Below are 15,353 nucleotides of genomic sequence, written 5' to 3' on the forward strand. Positions count from 1 at the left end.
CTTATCTTCAAAAAAAAATTAAAAAATTAAAAAATCCTCTCCAACCTATTCATCAGTTTAACGTTAGCAAAAAAATATGAGAAACTCCTCTAGGACAATTGTAAAATTTACTTCATCCATTTTCAAAACATTGTCCACTACGCAATATGAGAACTTTAAAAAAAAAAAAAAATAGTAGACTTTTTTGTTGACAAATTTATAGGAGTATATTTTTTTGACAAATACATTTTTAAGTTCTCATTTCGCGTGGTAGATAATTTTTTTTTTATTTCGAATAGAGATTTTTTTTTTGTACTACACTATTTATGCTAATATATGAGATTTTGTACATATATTGTTGGCTAATAAATCAGCCAGTAATATTTGAATATCCTGCTACACTATTTTGTACACTATTTTCTCGTTTACACTATTTTTGGCAAACGAGCCGAGTTTTAGAGTGTTCGAGCTCGGCTCGCCAGAAATTTAGTTGGCTCTAGCTCGGCTCGAGCTCGTGAAGAGCTGCAGGACTTGAGCTCGAGCTCGGCTCGCTCGGCTCGTTTATGAAACAAATATATATATATATATATATATATATATATATATATATATATATATATATATATATTACTTACAAAGCTCGAGCTTGAGCTCGGCTCGCTCGGCTCGTTTATGATTACTTACAGAGCTCGAGCTCGGCTCGTTTATGAAAATATATATATATATATATATATATATATATATATATATATGTAATATATAGTTGGGCTCGCGAGCCAATTCGAGCCGAGTTTCGACTAGCTCGAGCTCGGCTCGTTTCATAAACGAGCCGAACATTTTAGCTCGAGCTCGTTCATTTGTGTCTTGAACCGAGCCGAATCGAGCCGTTATCGAGCCGAGCTTCGAGCCGCTCGTGAGCGGCTCGGATCGTTTGCAGCCCTAGTACTGGCAGAGGGCCTCGCTTTAACTTCCATAGGAAAAAACCAGAGAACTTCCATCTAGCCCTTTTACCTTAGCCCTAACCAACGAAAGGTAGGTGTCAGGGGCGGGTACATATCACATATACGGGGGCAATCTGCCTAGCTAGCTACCATGCCCCAAGTGGGCTCATCTTGAAAAGGGGAGAATGCAGTTTGATCATCGTCATCCCTGTTTCCTTTTGGCCTAACTTTTTCTGTGTTTTTTGGCATCGTCTTTTTAATTGTTTTTTCTTAATTTTTAGTATTAGATTTGAGTATATGTCACACCGTTTGTCTCAAAAAAATCTATAAGCATAGATCAAATTTGAAAATGTTTCATATAAGATGACACGTTAAAGACAAAAAATACTCAGAAGGGTCATTATAAGTGATTTTTTTTTCTTCGAATTTTGGCTATATTTTTTCTCATCTAGTGTTTACGACCACAAAATATATATATATATATATATATATATATATATATTGAACTAGTCACAAACCTAGTAGTCCAACAACATAGAAAATTAGAAAATAATAGTATAGACATGGTAAAACTTTATGTGGAAATCCATGTATTCTCTAAAACATTGCACAATTCTAAATACAAGGACATTCTCTATTTTTTATTCACCTTCGTAGAGTTCACCTATATATGTATATATCTATAGGTAATCGTAATTAATCTCGTAACTTACAAAAATGTTTAAACATAATGACAGGTATAAATCACTTTTATTTTTATAACGGCCAATATTAAGTAGTATACACTATTTTGTAACGGTAAAGTAATGATAGGTCAATAATACGTACAACAGTAAGTGTTTTATTTTATTATTATTGGAATGTTCCAACAAATTAAAAGAAGCGAGAGGAAAGGAATGATCATTATCAATCTAATTTGTATTTCTCGATGACACAAACTTAAAGATAAAAGATACGACTCTAAAAAGGTGAAGGTATAGGGAGAAAAAAAAAATAGAGATGTACGTACGTCTACAACCCGGCCATATGAAAAAAGAACCCATGCATATGAAAGATACTCATATAATTTTATTTGATCATCTGGTACAATTTTTACAAGAAGATCGAGACATATGTCTGTCTGCGTAACTAATGGAAACAAAATACTACTACTGTAAATGATTCCGGACCACCAAGCCGGCCAGATTTTGCCATGTCGTCGTCTACGTCAAAACTCTCTCTTCTTTAATATCGATCGAATAATTCTATAACCCATCAACAGTACTACTATTATTATTGTGTTTATAATATCCCGTGGATGGTAATTAATTAAGAAACTTAACAACGAGTCAGACGAATTGGGAGGCCTTTTTCTGGTGTTGGCATCATATCACCCATGACCTTCTCATCAGGAAACAGAAGTTCCCACTTATACCTCTTCACCACATTGTGGATGAAAGTTAGTACTGCTAATCGTGCATACTCTTTCCCCGGGCACAACCTAGGCCCACCACCAAATGGTACGTATGTGTACGGAGGAGGCGGTGCTTCTCCGTCTTCGTACCTTGAAGGGTTGAATTTTTCTGGGTCCTTAAAGTACATGGGGTTCTTGTTTGTCGAGCTAACAGTCCAGTAAACCTGCGATTTTGGTATTTTTGTTACAAAATTAGAGTCAGTCACAACACAATAATATATAATTAAGATAAGATAAAAACCAACTTACACAAAAGGGATGATTCAATCGCTTAATTAGTTTGTTTTAAAATAGGATAGGATAGGAGTATTTACACACCTTCCATCCCTTAGGAATTGTGTAACCAGCAAAGGTAAAATCACATAGGGCCTCTCTGAAAGTTCCTTGAAGGGGAGGAACAAGTCTCATCACTTCGCACATCACATTCCATGAGTACTTCATTTTCGACAAGTCTTCCCAGTCTAACAATTCTCCTGCCTTTTTGCCCTTTGAGATCTCCAATTGCTCTGTAGTTTCAAATAAAAACTCCATTAGCACTCAGGCACCGTTTGGTTCCTTAACAAAAAGGTTGATTTTTAATTTAATTAAGAACAATACAATACTAAAGTCCACACTTAATTTCTCCATTTAATTTATTTTAGCTTACTTTCCTAAAAAATTCAAATGGCTGGCCATAAATCATAGGAGACCGATCCTCTGCAATGATTGCACCATCCAATTTGTCTATTTATGGGTCTTTTTTTCTTTTTTTTTTTGCTGTTCATTTAGGGGTCCTTCATGATGATGGAAAGAAAGCAATCATAGTTTAGATCTCAGCATCAACCTTGTTAGAAACCTAGCTTGTTGATCCAACGCAGATTAATAGGACTACGTAACACATGTAATTTGGTTTTGTTTGGTATATACCAAATTGAATTAATGTATGAAAAATCTGTAATTGTCTCCTATTGATTCATATTCTATCCATATGATTTTTGGCATGGTGAATCGTCTCGGCGAATCTAAAAAATGAACGTTTTGATAATAAATCAAGTAGTATCAAAAAACATGCAGTAGTTATTACTATCCAAAAATCAGAAACACACACAAAACTGGAAGATGTGGAGCTGCTCCCAACTTGTAAATTATCCAAAAATCATACTCCTATTTAAATGACTAATATTGTTTCGTTAGCATGCATAATTACTTTGACCTAGTAGTAGTAGTAGTAGTAGTAGTATATATGAAATTAAGCTGGAGGAAAAAACCAAAAAGGGGGATACCTGACAGGACTCTGTTGTAGACATCTGGATTTTCACCCACATACTTCATGAAAAAAGTTATGGTGGTAGAAACTGTACTATACCCAGCTACTATCAAACCCATCATTTTATCAGCAATCTCTGCCTCTGGCATGAAACTCCCATTTGGATCTGCGGCCACAATCATATGCGACAATATGTCCTGCATCGGTGCCCCACTCGCCATCGCAGCTTTCTTCTCCTTAATCACATTCACTAGCTCCTTCCGAATGGCAGCCGCAGCCTTGTTTGCCCGATAAAAGATCGTTCCGGGGACGTTCAAAATAATCGAGTGCATCCCCAGAGTGATATCGTCGAAGTGACCAACAAGCCTCGCGATACGCTCTGGATTGTCGATGCCCAAAAAGAAGCGACATGCAAGCGTCAAGGTCACTGTCTTGGAAAGAGGAAAAACTTTCACCTCACTTAATCCTTCCCAATGGACATCCAATTGCTGTTGTGTAATCGAGTCCATTTTGGCCAAGTACCTCATTAGGGCCTCCGGTTTGAAAAAACCGGGGGTCCTAATCGATTTCACCTCGTCAGCTGGTGAGGCTTGGACCGGTGGAGCAGGTGCGTTAGTTTTGTACGATCGGAAAAGCTTTTGCATCGGATGTGGACGGAAGACGGTGAAGAGCTTTTGCTCGTTGGAGAAGAGAAACTTGTTCCCGCTAGGGCCGCATATCACTGCGGTTTTCTCTCCAAGAATACTGGTCTTGAAGATTTCGTGAGAGTACTTTTTCATCCTATCGCCCACGAAGTTCTCGGGCTTGCCAAACAAGAACTCCATGGTTTCGCCCATGATCGGCCACCCGAAGCTGCCCGGTGGCAGCTTGACATCGGAATGAGACCGGCGTCGGAAGGCGAAGACGGTGATAACAATAGAGAGAAAAACTAGAACTACAGAGAGAGATAAGGCCTCCATGGGTATAGTACGTGATAGCTAGGGTAATTATAGGAACCAAATTAAAAATGAAGAGGGAGAGGGAGAGGGAGATCGAAGAATTGGGTTGGGAACTTGGGATACGTATGTGGGGGTTGGAAGTGTGGTTTATATAGGAAAAATTAAGCAATCAAAGCATAGTACTTGAAAGTCATTGGACTGCGCATTATTTATCTTGTGTCCCGGATTCCGCACGCCATTTCTCTAAGGTAAAGCCCCTCAATATTGAATTTTCCAAGTTTGTTTTTTGCCTTTTTTTAATTAGTCAGTCAACACACATCGATCAGGTCGAAAAGAATTTCTTCAGTCTTGAGTTGTTGTGTTTATAAGGGGGTGTTTGGCAACCCCATTTTTGCATTTCCATTTTTCCATTTTGGCAAGTCCATTTTGGAAACCCATTTTGAAAAATCTATTCTCGGATTCTCCTAAGAGCATCTCCAGCCTTGACCTATTTTAAGACTCAAATTTAAAAATGGGGCAAAAACCACAAAAATCTCTCTCCAATCTTTGACCCAAACCCTTCCCCATTTTGGGTTTTACCCATTTTTTGCCCAAATCTGAGACAACTTTTGCCTTGACCCATGCCATTTCTCCAACAGCTAGTTAGAGAGAGAGAAAGAGGGAGATGCGTAAAATTTGGATTTGATGGTTGGAGATGTGTCTACCCAAAATGAGTTTTTACCCAAAATTTGACTCAAATTTGAGGAAAAATATGGGTGAAGGCCGGAGATGCTCTTAAAGAAGCAAAAATGGAGAATCAAGTCCAGACCTCCTTTTCCCATTCTGCCTTTTTCCCATTTTGAGTTGAATTACCAAAATGCCCACTTCAACTCCTTTTATTTACCAGTTTTGCTCTTCATTTATTTTTACATATTTTAACAAATATAATAAGGGCAAGGGCAACTTGGTAAAAAACCAATCCATAATTCATTCGCATCATTCATCTACCAAACACTACTAGTGTTCCAAAATACATTCAATACATATTTCCCAAACACTATTTCATTCTCCAAAACACATTCTGACCATAATTCAAAAAATTAAAAAGCTAAAAATAAAAAGCCAAAAAATAAGTTGCCAAACACCCCATAAGCATGAGCTTTGGACTCTAGGCAGGCGCCAGGCGGTGTGCACGAGAGCACAAGTATTTAGTAGCATGTGCCGGATGAAGAAAAATAAATAGGACCCATTTTCCGGTTATGTAATTTACTAGTTTTTTACTACTCGGTTAGACTCATTTTCTAGAGGCAATAAAAATTTAAAAAAAAAAAAAAAAAGGGACTCATTTTCTAGTGCAAATTATTACAGTCGGTTAGACATTAATAAAGTACACGTATCTTACAATCTGTCTCAAAATCCTACAAATCACTCCCAACACAAACATGGTTCGATCATGATGCAACAGATATTCAATAGATTTGATATAGTATGATATGGAACTCAATAACATAGACGGTTCCGAATAACTCACGAGACCTCAATCTCCGTAGCGGCTGAGTGAGTACGGTGTACTTTTTACTGGGAGTGAGTACTTCTTCTGTGCACTTGAATTCACCAAATCATATTTCTTTTTCTCTCTTTTCGAGTCAGTCATAGCATGCATGGTCAAATTTGGCTTTCGGATCTTTTTTGCTACATACTATGAAACAGTCCATCAAGGTATATTTTAGTTGCCGATCAAAAAAAAGGTATATTTTAGTTGTTTCATGCACCCATTCCTTTTGATCCTATATTTGGGTGTATCTCTCCCTAGTTTCCTTGAGAGCATTTTCAACTCATCTCTAAAATTCTAAAATAGAGGATGAATGTGACATATTGATCGAGGAAAGATTTTATAATTTATTCTATCTAAACCCTTGTAAATTAAATATGGGTTCAAACCATACCAATATATCCACTCTACAATATGGGCGGGTTGGATGATTGGGTTATAAATGAGCGGATATGGGTGGATTCATGGGCCGGGTTGCAAATTGCCAACTTTAGTCTTACATGTGGCGTTACAATTCTCACCCGGCCAGTGCTTTGTGAAAAAAAATTTGATCTCCGAAATTCGTGTAAACGAATTGTGAATCTCATTTTTAAATTGGATCAACCAACAAAGTTGAGCCGTTCCACTTAATTGAATTGAAAATGTTTTACGGACGTATAGGATCATTCGAATTATCGGATCCATCAATTGCATGTAACAAAATTTCATCTTTTCTTTTTTATAATTCGGGTGTCTGGGTTAATTTACGCGCATAATCGTGAAGTCCAATTCCACCATCCATTTGAGGAGAGACCCAATTAAAACTGAACAAAAATTCACCTTCCCTCCAATTAAATATTGGAAACTAGTAGATGGAAAATAATGAACAATTAGAAATTTTCTATCGAAAACCTCATGCAAAATGATTTTGGCAGTCCTTTTCTAAAATTCTGAGGAACCTAATTAAAGTGGTTTACTCGAATGAAAGATGAAGGTAAAACGGCAAACACGTGACATGTATAAATGTGGCATGCAGTCTAGCTCTTATGTACGTGCAAGTATAAATTAATGTGGAATTTTATGCCGATTACCACTGACTAGGAGATCCACATATTTCATTCTTCACCCACGGATTTCAAGGTGAGAGGAAAGTGTATGTTCATGGAATTAATATCAAAGTCCAACATAAGACCGAGATCGAATTTTAGAAAATGATGTTCTAACCCTAACAACGATTTGAGATTTAATTATTAAAACGATCTCTCCGCATCATGATCTAGACGCAAACACCCCGTCCGGACGAGGTCTGTTTGGATTGCCATCAATACCATCCGAACAGGAGATACTGCAAGATCTCTTCTTTTTTTTCCTTCCTTCGCGGCCGTCCCAATGACCTTCAGCTCCATCCGGACAGAAACTACTGTGAGCGTCAATCTGGACTTCACACCCCAACAGATTTTTGTCAAAACACTAGGGAACATCACAGGAAATATATTAAAAAATTGGTCTAAGGTGGACGCGGGGTTTGGTGAAACTCTATAATGGATCTATCACTTAATCTCCCAAATATATATATTTCTTTCACATGGAAAAAAAATATATTTAGATATTGTATTTTACTTTACTAGTGTATAATATCTTCTCAATTCGATAAATAATAGTATACGCAATGAAATTAATAATTCAATGGTTGCTGAGTACGTACGCATCCCAGGTCATATAGTAGTAATTCACACAAATCACACTGTACGTATGATCTCATTCAAATGCATGGGAAATAATAATAATAATAATAATAATAATAATAATAATAATTCAATGGTTGCTAAGTATGGACTGACGATCTTCACTTAAAATAGGATTTATTTATTTATAGTCAAAATGAGCATGCCACATGGAATGGATCTGTTTAATTACTACCAGCCATCATCATCAGTTGCCTCCTTTGAAGGAAAGAAATTATGTGTCACAATCCTCATCAGTAGTCAACTGAGGCTTGCTGCTTTGAACAAATTGACTCGAATTAATTTAATTGTTGTTAACAAAATACTCCTAAAATGTTTCAACTCAAAAGATACGGAAAAACTAAGGCCAATTCTAGTTTTCCATCTGTGGAGGCTTCGGTTATGGCCTCGGTAAACATACTACCGATAACCGAGGTCCCATAGTTGGTACAATCCGTAGTCCTGTACAGGCGAGTCCTTGGAATTATACTTATACTCACCGGCTCGGTATCAATCCTCCTGTTAGCGCTTCGGTTCGTTACTGAGGCATACATTCCGTTAAAGATCTCTGGAAGGAATGAAGCCTCCCAGGAGGGGACTAGGAGCAGTATGTGGCAGGTAGGATCACCTAGGCCAGGTCTGGCCATGTGCTTCGTAACCGCCTTATCCGGTGAGTCATCTGTGATGTCACCCGAGGCGGTTACCCGAGCGTATCCTTTACGCGCTACCTTGGAGGACAAGTAAACCTAGGTCTATAAATACAAAGGGACTCGAACCTAAAGAGGTATGCCATTCCTCCCTAACCCTAGACCTAAAACATCTCTCCTTACATCTAACTTGATCGTCGGAGGGTCACTAGGCTATTCCAGCCTTAGTGACTTGTTGCAGGTTCAGAGGCGGAGGAACAGAGCAGCGGAAGAGGAATACTAACTCAGGTCAAGGTCCCTCCTAAATCGAACCCCCACATCATCCATGTTTTGGACAGAAAACCACCCATAGGTTGGATGGAAAAGTGTTGATCTAACCTTACCCAATATTATTGGCGCCCAATAGAACGATCATTTTAGACTTTTACTCCCAAAACCCTAAAACATGAACAAATCAAATTGGGACTTTTCATCTGGATTAATGAAAGATTAAGGATGGAATAGATGTTGAGAGCTCCCACATTCAACCACACCTTTTGGATCATCACACTTGACAAATGATCTGAGACGTACGGTCTTGAGGCATATTGCATGTTCTGTGGAGAATTCCATTGAATAACTCAAATGCTACTAATGGTACTACAAAAGCTAAATCCAAAGATCTAACTAAAACTTTCATAAAATAGTCGTATTCTAATGAATAATTTTAAAAGATTGAACTGCAAATAGACAAATTTAACTCTTTCTTCATCTTTAGTGTCATTGAAATAAAGCCAAACCAAAACTAGGAATCGGTTGCCCCCAAAGGGAAACAAAATATGTGAAGTTAAATGCTAGTGAAAATTATCATCCGCCAGTAAATTCGAAGAGTGTTTCAAGTGTATTTCTCAGTAATTTCTGTACCATTTTCAAGAAAATAACAAAATGGAGAGAGGGAGAGAGAGACAAACAGAGTGGCTAAGTATGCTAGCTTTAGGGAAAAAGTAGATACATATATACATATACATACATTGATATGTTAAAAGACATTTATAGCCTTGAACTCAGTTTTCCGTCCAAGACACAGATGGAAAACTTGAATTGGCCTTAGAGCATTCGCAATGTAATAATCAAAATCAAAATGTTGTTAAAGTTAGCAATGTTTGCTTAAAAAAATGTTCACATTGTAATAACCAAACTTAGCAACCTCTTAGCAACTCATCAAATTTTGGCCTTTGAATAATCAAAACTAACAACTTTTTGCCAATAATCAAATCTAACGCTTTCCACATTTTCTCAATCAAGTACACCTATCATTACACAAAACCTTTCTCTCTCTCAACAATGTTTTTCAAAAAATCATTTTTAAACACTATTTTTTTTAGAAAATTTACAAAAAATAGTTTAACAAAACTGTTATTTTGAAAAACTTTTAAAAAAAAAAAAATTGTTTTCAAAAACCGTTTTTACAGAAAAAAAAATTTGTTTTCTTTTTGAAAAAACTAATATTTTTCACTAAACTCTTTTTTTTTCCAAAAAAAAAACTATTCAAATTATTACCACAGTTTTTTGAATTTTGTAGTTTGAAAAGGTGACGTGGTAAGTTTTGGTTATCCAATTTTGATTATTACGTTGTGGACCTCTACAATGCTAAGGTTAGCAATGTCTTAAATGGATAACCAAAAAGTGATGTGGCAACTTTTGATTATCCAATTTTGATTATTACATTGTGGATACTCTTAGTAAATATGCAATTAGTAGTTTAAGGGGCAACTACATATTTTACCCCATTGAAAAAATATGAAAAGTTGGTAAACTATCTACAAATGTTTTTTGAATAGATACATACCGCCTACCAATCAGTAATTTGTTTTTTGAATAGAGAAGTTTTTTATTTTAATTTTGTCAAAATGGTAGGAGTAGAAATTTTCATTGATAAAAGGAGCTCAATATGTTAAATAACATGTTTATCCTCTCCCAAGAGAATACAATAACCAGATAGGAGGCTTAAATTTTCAAGTTTTGACTCCAAACCAAAACCACGCAATTAAACCACAAGCCAGACACCTCTCTCTACAAACTTCTAGGGTTTAGCTGAGGGACGGCACCCGCTGCTAGACGCCTCCCGATCTCTTCTCTTCTTCTCTACTTTTCTCTCCCTCACGTTTCTATCTCTTTATTCCCTCGATCTCCTTCCTTCACCCTTTCTCCCCTCCCTCGGATCTCGATTGGCATTTCTTCTTTTTCTATTTTCTCCCCTCACCGCCCCTTCTTTTCGACCTAGTTTGTTTTCTCTCCATTTGGTTCTCCTTTTCGGTTTTCTGCTGGGTTAACCGAGCTTTTGCTTAATGGCATTGGGGTTCTACAGTGGTGGACGACTTGATCGGTGTGACTCCCGCCATGTCCACTGCTGGGTGGCTCGGTTCTTGCCGAAAGGTTTGGGCGAGCAACCACAACAGCTTTTGGGTTTGGTTGCTGTCAGATCGTCTTCTTTTGGTTCGGCCGGTGGTGGCTTTGGTGGGAGGAGGAGGCGGTTTGGCTGTCTGATGTAGGTGGCTGGTGATGGTTTGGGCGGCTGTTTGGAGTTTCCATTGGATTCAAATGTATTTTTTGTTATTAATTTCTTTTTTATCATTAATTTCTGTTATTAGTTGCACGCAGAGATTTTTCTTGGGCTTTTCAATAAATACTTTTCCGGCTGGGCCTTACACAAACAAATTATCTGGGCTTTAAAAGTTGTTTTGGGCCGCTTCTGAAGTACTATCGCCCAAAAGCTACTGAAGCAATTCGGGCCTGCGGCTGAAAGCTCGACATTAAAATTTCAATTTTAGTTGACATTAAAATAATTTCAGTGACAGATTTAGGGGTTGTTTGATATCACATATTCAGCACTTAAAACTGAAACAATTAAGTAATAAGTGATTAAGTAGGTTTGATAACCACATTTTACATTTCTTAATAGATTAAGTGCCACTTAAAATATAGTGTAAAAAGTTGATAAAAATTAAGTAGCTTTGAGCTACTTAATTCTGGCTGAATTCTTATATGCTTGAATTCAACCACCACTACCGTCGTCACTCAACCACCATTACACCACCACCGCCACAACCGCCACAACTCCCACCACCACTCTACCACCACCACCACCATCACTACTCCACTACCACGCTACCACCACCATCACTACTCCACCACTACGCTACCACCACCGGCCACCACCATAACCATTACCACCCACCACTAATCCACTCCACCACCACCGCCACCATTACTTCGCCACCACTACTACTACCACACCACCCCTACCACGCCGTCACCGCCGCCATCACCACAACGCCACCACTGCACCACCATCATTCCACCATCACTATCACAGCATCATCTCTCCACCGCCACCATCCCACCACCACCCTCACCACTACCATTCCATCACCACCACCACCACAATCACCAAAATTAAAAAGAATTAGAACTAAAATTAATTCATGAATTTTAATTTAGTGCTTAATATGTTTATCAAACAGTTCTTCAGCTTAAAAAATTCAGCATTTAGCTTTCAGTACTTAACTTTTCAGCTTTCAGTTTCAGTTTTCAGTTTTATCAAACAGCCCCTTAGGCTAGCCTAGCCTAGCCTCCATTTTCTGTGTTTCATTTCATATCATTTAAACATTGTCATTCAATCTGTGTCAATTCTATTTCGACATCAACCTAAAATACCGTAGTCCAGAAAAAAGATTAAACAAAAAAAAAAAAAAAACCTTAGAATCCTGTGAAAGTTATTTTTCAATTTAATATTCCTTTTAGTCATGATTATTTTCAACCTTAGAAGTTTAAAAAGTTCTCCTTGAGTTATGTATGTATCACAACATATTATTTTTGTCTTACATGGTGAGGTAATTTTTTTTTTATGCCTTGATCGATGTTTTAAGTATTTTTTTTTTAAATACAAAAATAAAACCTGTTACTTGCATGTTAGTATAATTTTAAGCTATTGTTGTCCTCGAATTTTTTATCTTCATTGTTAATTCACAAGCGTTGTGCATCGATCCTGTGACGTACAAAATAATATATTTTGATTGGTTTAGATAGATTGTGGTCATAATTGCCTAGCAAACAAATTAAAAAAAAAAATTTGTGGTCATAATTCAATTCGTAAAGTCTTAAATTTGCTTTATAAAAAGGTCATTATTAGAAACAAAAAGAGAAAGTGATATTAATGATTGTGTTGGATCAGATTCTCTAATAAGGCTTTTTAAGCCACCGCGAGTATGAGAGAGAACAAAATGCAATCAAAGGGACACTTTTGTGTTAACGGTTCAAATTCAGGACGCGGGGGCTCTGCTGCCCACCATGGGCAGCAGCCCCTGCCCACACCTCACACACACCTCACACGGCACCGTTTTGGGAAGGAAAGAAAAATCAAACTTTTCGTTTGCAATCATATAGAGCAGAAACGTAATTATAAGAGCCTTAGAGTTAAAATTTAATTATGTCTCTTTAAAATAATATGATCAGAATAATAAGATTTTCGTGTCAATTCAAACGGATTGAAAATTGGAGCACTTAATTTTTTAATCATATTTTTTAATATATAAACGGTCTAAAAAAATTAAGTACGCCAAGTTTTAATTCGTTTGAACAAGTACGAAGATCTTATTATTTTAATCATATTATTCTAAAGTATCATAATTAATTTTTGTCTCTAGGGCTCTCATAATTAAGTATATGCTCTTTATTTAGGATCCGGTAGATCAGAAACGTGATTATGAGAGCCCTATAGACAAAAATTAATTATATATCTTTAGAATAATATGATCAGAATAATAAGATCTTCGTATTTGTTCAAACGAATTAAAAATTAGCGCACTTAATTTTTTTAGACCGTTTATATATTAAAAAATATGATTAAAAATTTAAGTGCTCCAATTTTCAATCCGTTTGAATTGACGCGAAGATCTTGTTATTCTGATCATATTATTCTAAAGAAACATAATTAAATTTTAACTCTATGACTTTCATAATCACGTTTCTACTTCAAAAGATTGCAAACGGAGAGTTTTGTTTTTTCTTTCCTTCCCAAAACGGTGCCGCGTGAGGTGTGTGTGAGGTGTGGGCAGGGGCTGCTGCCATGGTGGGCAGCAGAGCCCCCGTCCTCAAATTCAATGGAGTAAAAATTAGTAGTAAAAGAAAGAGATACCATGAGCTCGATCGAGCTCTGTTTCTATTCTTCAGCCCTTACCAATATACTACACACACACAAAAAAAATTAAAAATTAATAAGCTTGTCGATCCAAATTTTAATATTCTCTCCTATATGCCGCCGTCCACGTGGATCTTATACTTTTAAAATCTACCCGTTACAAGGGTAAATAAAGTCACCCGTTCATATTATGCTAATTAGATTCTCTTTTTGATTAAAAATTAATCTTGCGTTCATTAATTTGTTAACTGTCAAGTTAATCGCATATATATTTTTGTAAGAACTTAACCTTTTAATTTTAATAATAATAGTTGTAGTAAATTAATCTGTCCCAGTCCTTCCAATTACTCTTGCAATTAATCATTATCTATATTGCTAGTTTTGAGACATAAAACATTAGGGGTGCTAATTAAGCCAAATAAGCCAAGTACACTATTTTTCAGGCTTGGCTTGACTCCTTGTTACATGTGTTCAAGCTTACCTTGAGCTTGAAAACTTTTTGAGACGAATGGTTCAAACTTGACTCGAGTTAGAAGTTTTGTGTTCGTGATAAGCTTAGCCTGACTAGTGAAATATACAAGTCAATCTCAAGCTTCCAAGCATGGTTTAATCTCGTGAAGTCTCGAGCTTTCAAGCTTGAGGTTAAGCTCATCAAGTTTCAAGATGAAATGAGCTAATTCAAAACAATAAAACCCTAGTTAGAAGTGATCGCAGCTCCAAATTTTTTCAATAAACTCTTTGAATTACTCCATGGAAGATTTATTTAGGATTTAATGTAACCCTAAATTTTCACATCTCACATGGAAGGTTTCCTATTTGGATGCAATAATACTGTAAGTAAAACTGGTAATATGGAATTATATCTCATATTTTGAGATATTTATTAAACTATACCTACACCACAGATCCTATAAGGAATTCTTTATTTTAATAAAATACGGACCTCCCCTTTCCTGATCAAATTTCGATGATCCGAACCGTTCACTGTGTTCAGATAGTGATTTTAAAGGTTCCGCGAGAAATCAGCAAAAAGAAAAGTTCAGGAAGTGCTTCATCTGAGCAGTTTTTATTGAACGGTTCAATGAAAAACTACTCGAATGAAGCACTTCCTGAACTCTTTTTTTTGTTGATTTCTCACATCAAACCCTTAAAATCACAAACTGAACACATTGAACGGTTCGGATCATCCAAATTTGATTGAGAAAGGGGAGGGTCTCATTTTAACAAAATAAGGGATCCCTCATAGGATATGGACTGACTATACCTATATTTTTAGTATTTATGGAATGACCCTTTTATTCACGAGCCTAAAAAGCCAAATACTCATATGCGCAAACTTGGCTTGAATTCATAAACAAATGAAAATAAGTGATTGAGATTGGCTTATATTTTGTATAAACAAGTTTGAACAAGCCAAAAATTGAGCTAAACTTGAGCTGAGCTCAAGCTGTTTGGTTTGTTTAGAAGCCCTACATAACATAGCATCGTTTGAGCACTCTAAAATAGCAAGTTTTATTGAAGAAAGTACTTTATCATTATTGAATTCGGTTCCTGGCCTTTTTCTTTTTGAAATTTGTTAGATATATTTAGTAGGAATGCACCCACACATTAGTCAAGGCACGCGTATATTGATCCAAACAGCTTGAGTTATCAAGAGAAAATTTGCAGCCGGAGAGAGAGTATAAAAGATCTTTGTTGAAAAAAAGGAAAAACAGAAATTAATCCACCACATTTAG

General features: G+C 36.4%; 1 protein-coding gene across 1 annotated transcript; it reads right to left on the reverse strand.

The window, feature by feature from the left end:
• Positions 1-1,966: 1,966 nt before the first annotated feature.
• Positions 1,967-4,733, reverse strand: LOC131313008 (beta-amyrin 28-monooxygenase-like). Its single transcript, XM_058341053.1, has 3 exons — positions 3,636-4,733; positions 2,692-2,879; positions 1,967-2,537 (listed from the first exon to the last, which is right to left on the reverse strand). The coding sequence occupies exons 1-3, from the start codon at positions 4,576-4,578 to the stop codon at positions 2,238-2,240; spliced, it is 1,431 nt and encodes a 476-aa protein (XP_058197036.1). The 5' UTR covers positions 4,579-4,733; the 3' UTR covers positions 1,967-2,237.
• Positions 4,734-15,353: the final 10,620 nt, after the last annotated feature.

Source organism: Rhododendron vialii, chromosome 13a, assembly GCF_030253575.1.
Source record: "Rhododendron vialii isolate Sample 1 chromosome 13a, ASM3025357v1".
NCBI classification, from domain to species: domain Eukaryota; kingdom Viridiplantae; phylum Streptophyta; class Magnoliopsida; order Ericales; family Ericaceae; genus Rhododendron; species Rhododendron vialii.

Excerpts from the sequence above, each read along its gene's own strand:
- LOC131313008 (XM_058341053.1), bottom strand. The coding sequence starts at position 4,578 with ATGGAGGCCTTATCTCTCTCTGTAGTTCTAGTTTTTCTCTCTATTGTT. Across the intron at positions 2,880-3,635 it reads CTACAACAGAGTCCTGTCAG|AGCAATTGGAGATCTCAAAG; the intron begins GTATCCCCCTTT and ends TTGAAACTACAG. Across the intron at positions 2,538-2,691 it reads CAATTCCTAAGGGATGGAAG|GTTTACTGGACTGTTAGCTC; the intron begins GTGTGTAAATAC and ends CCAAAATCGCAG.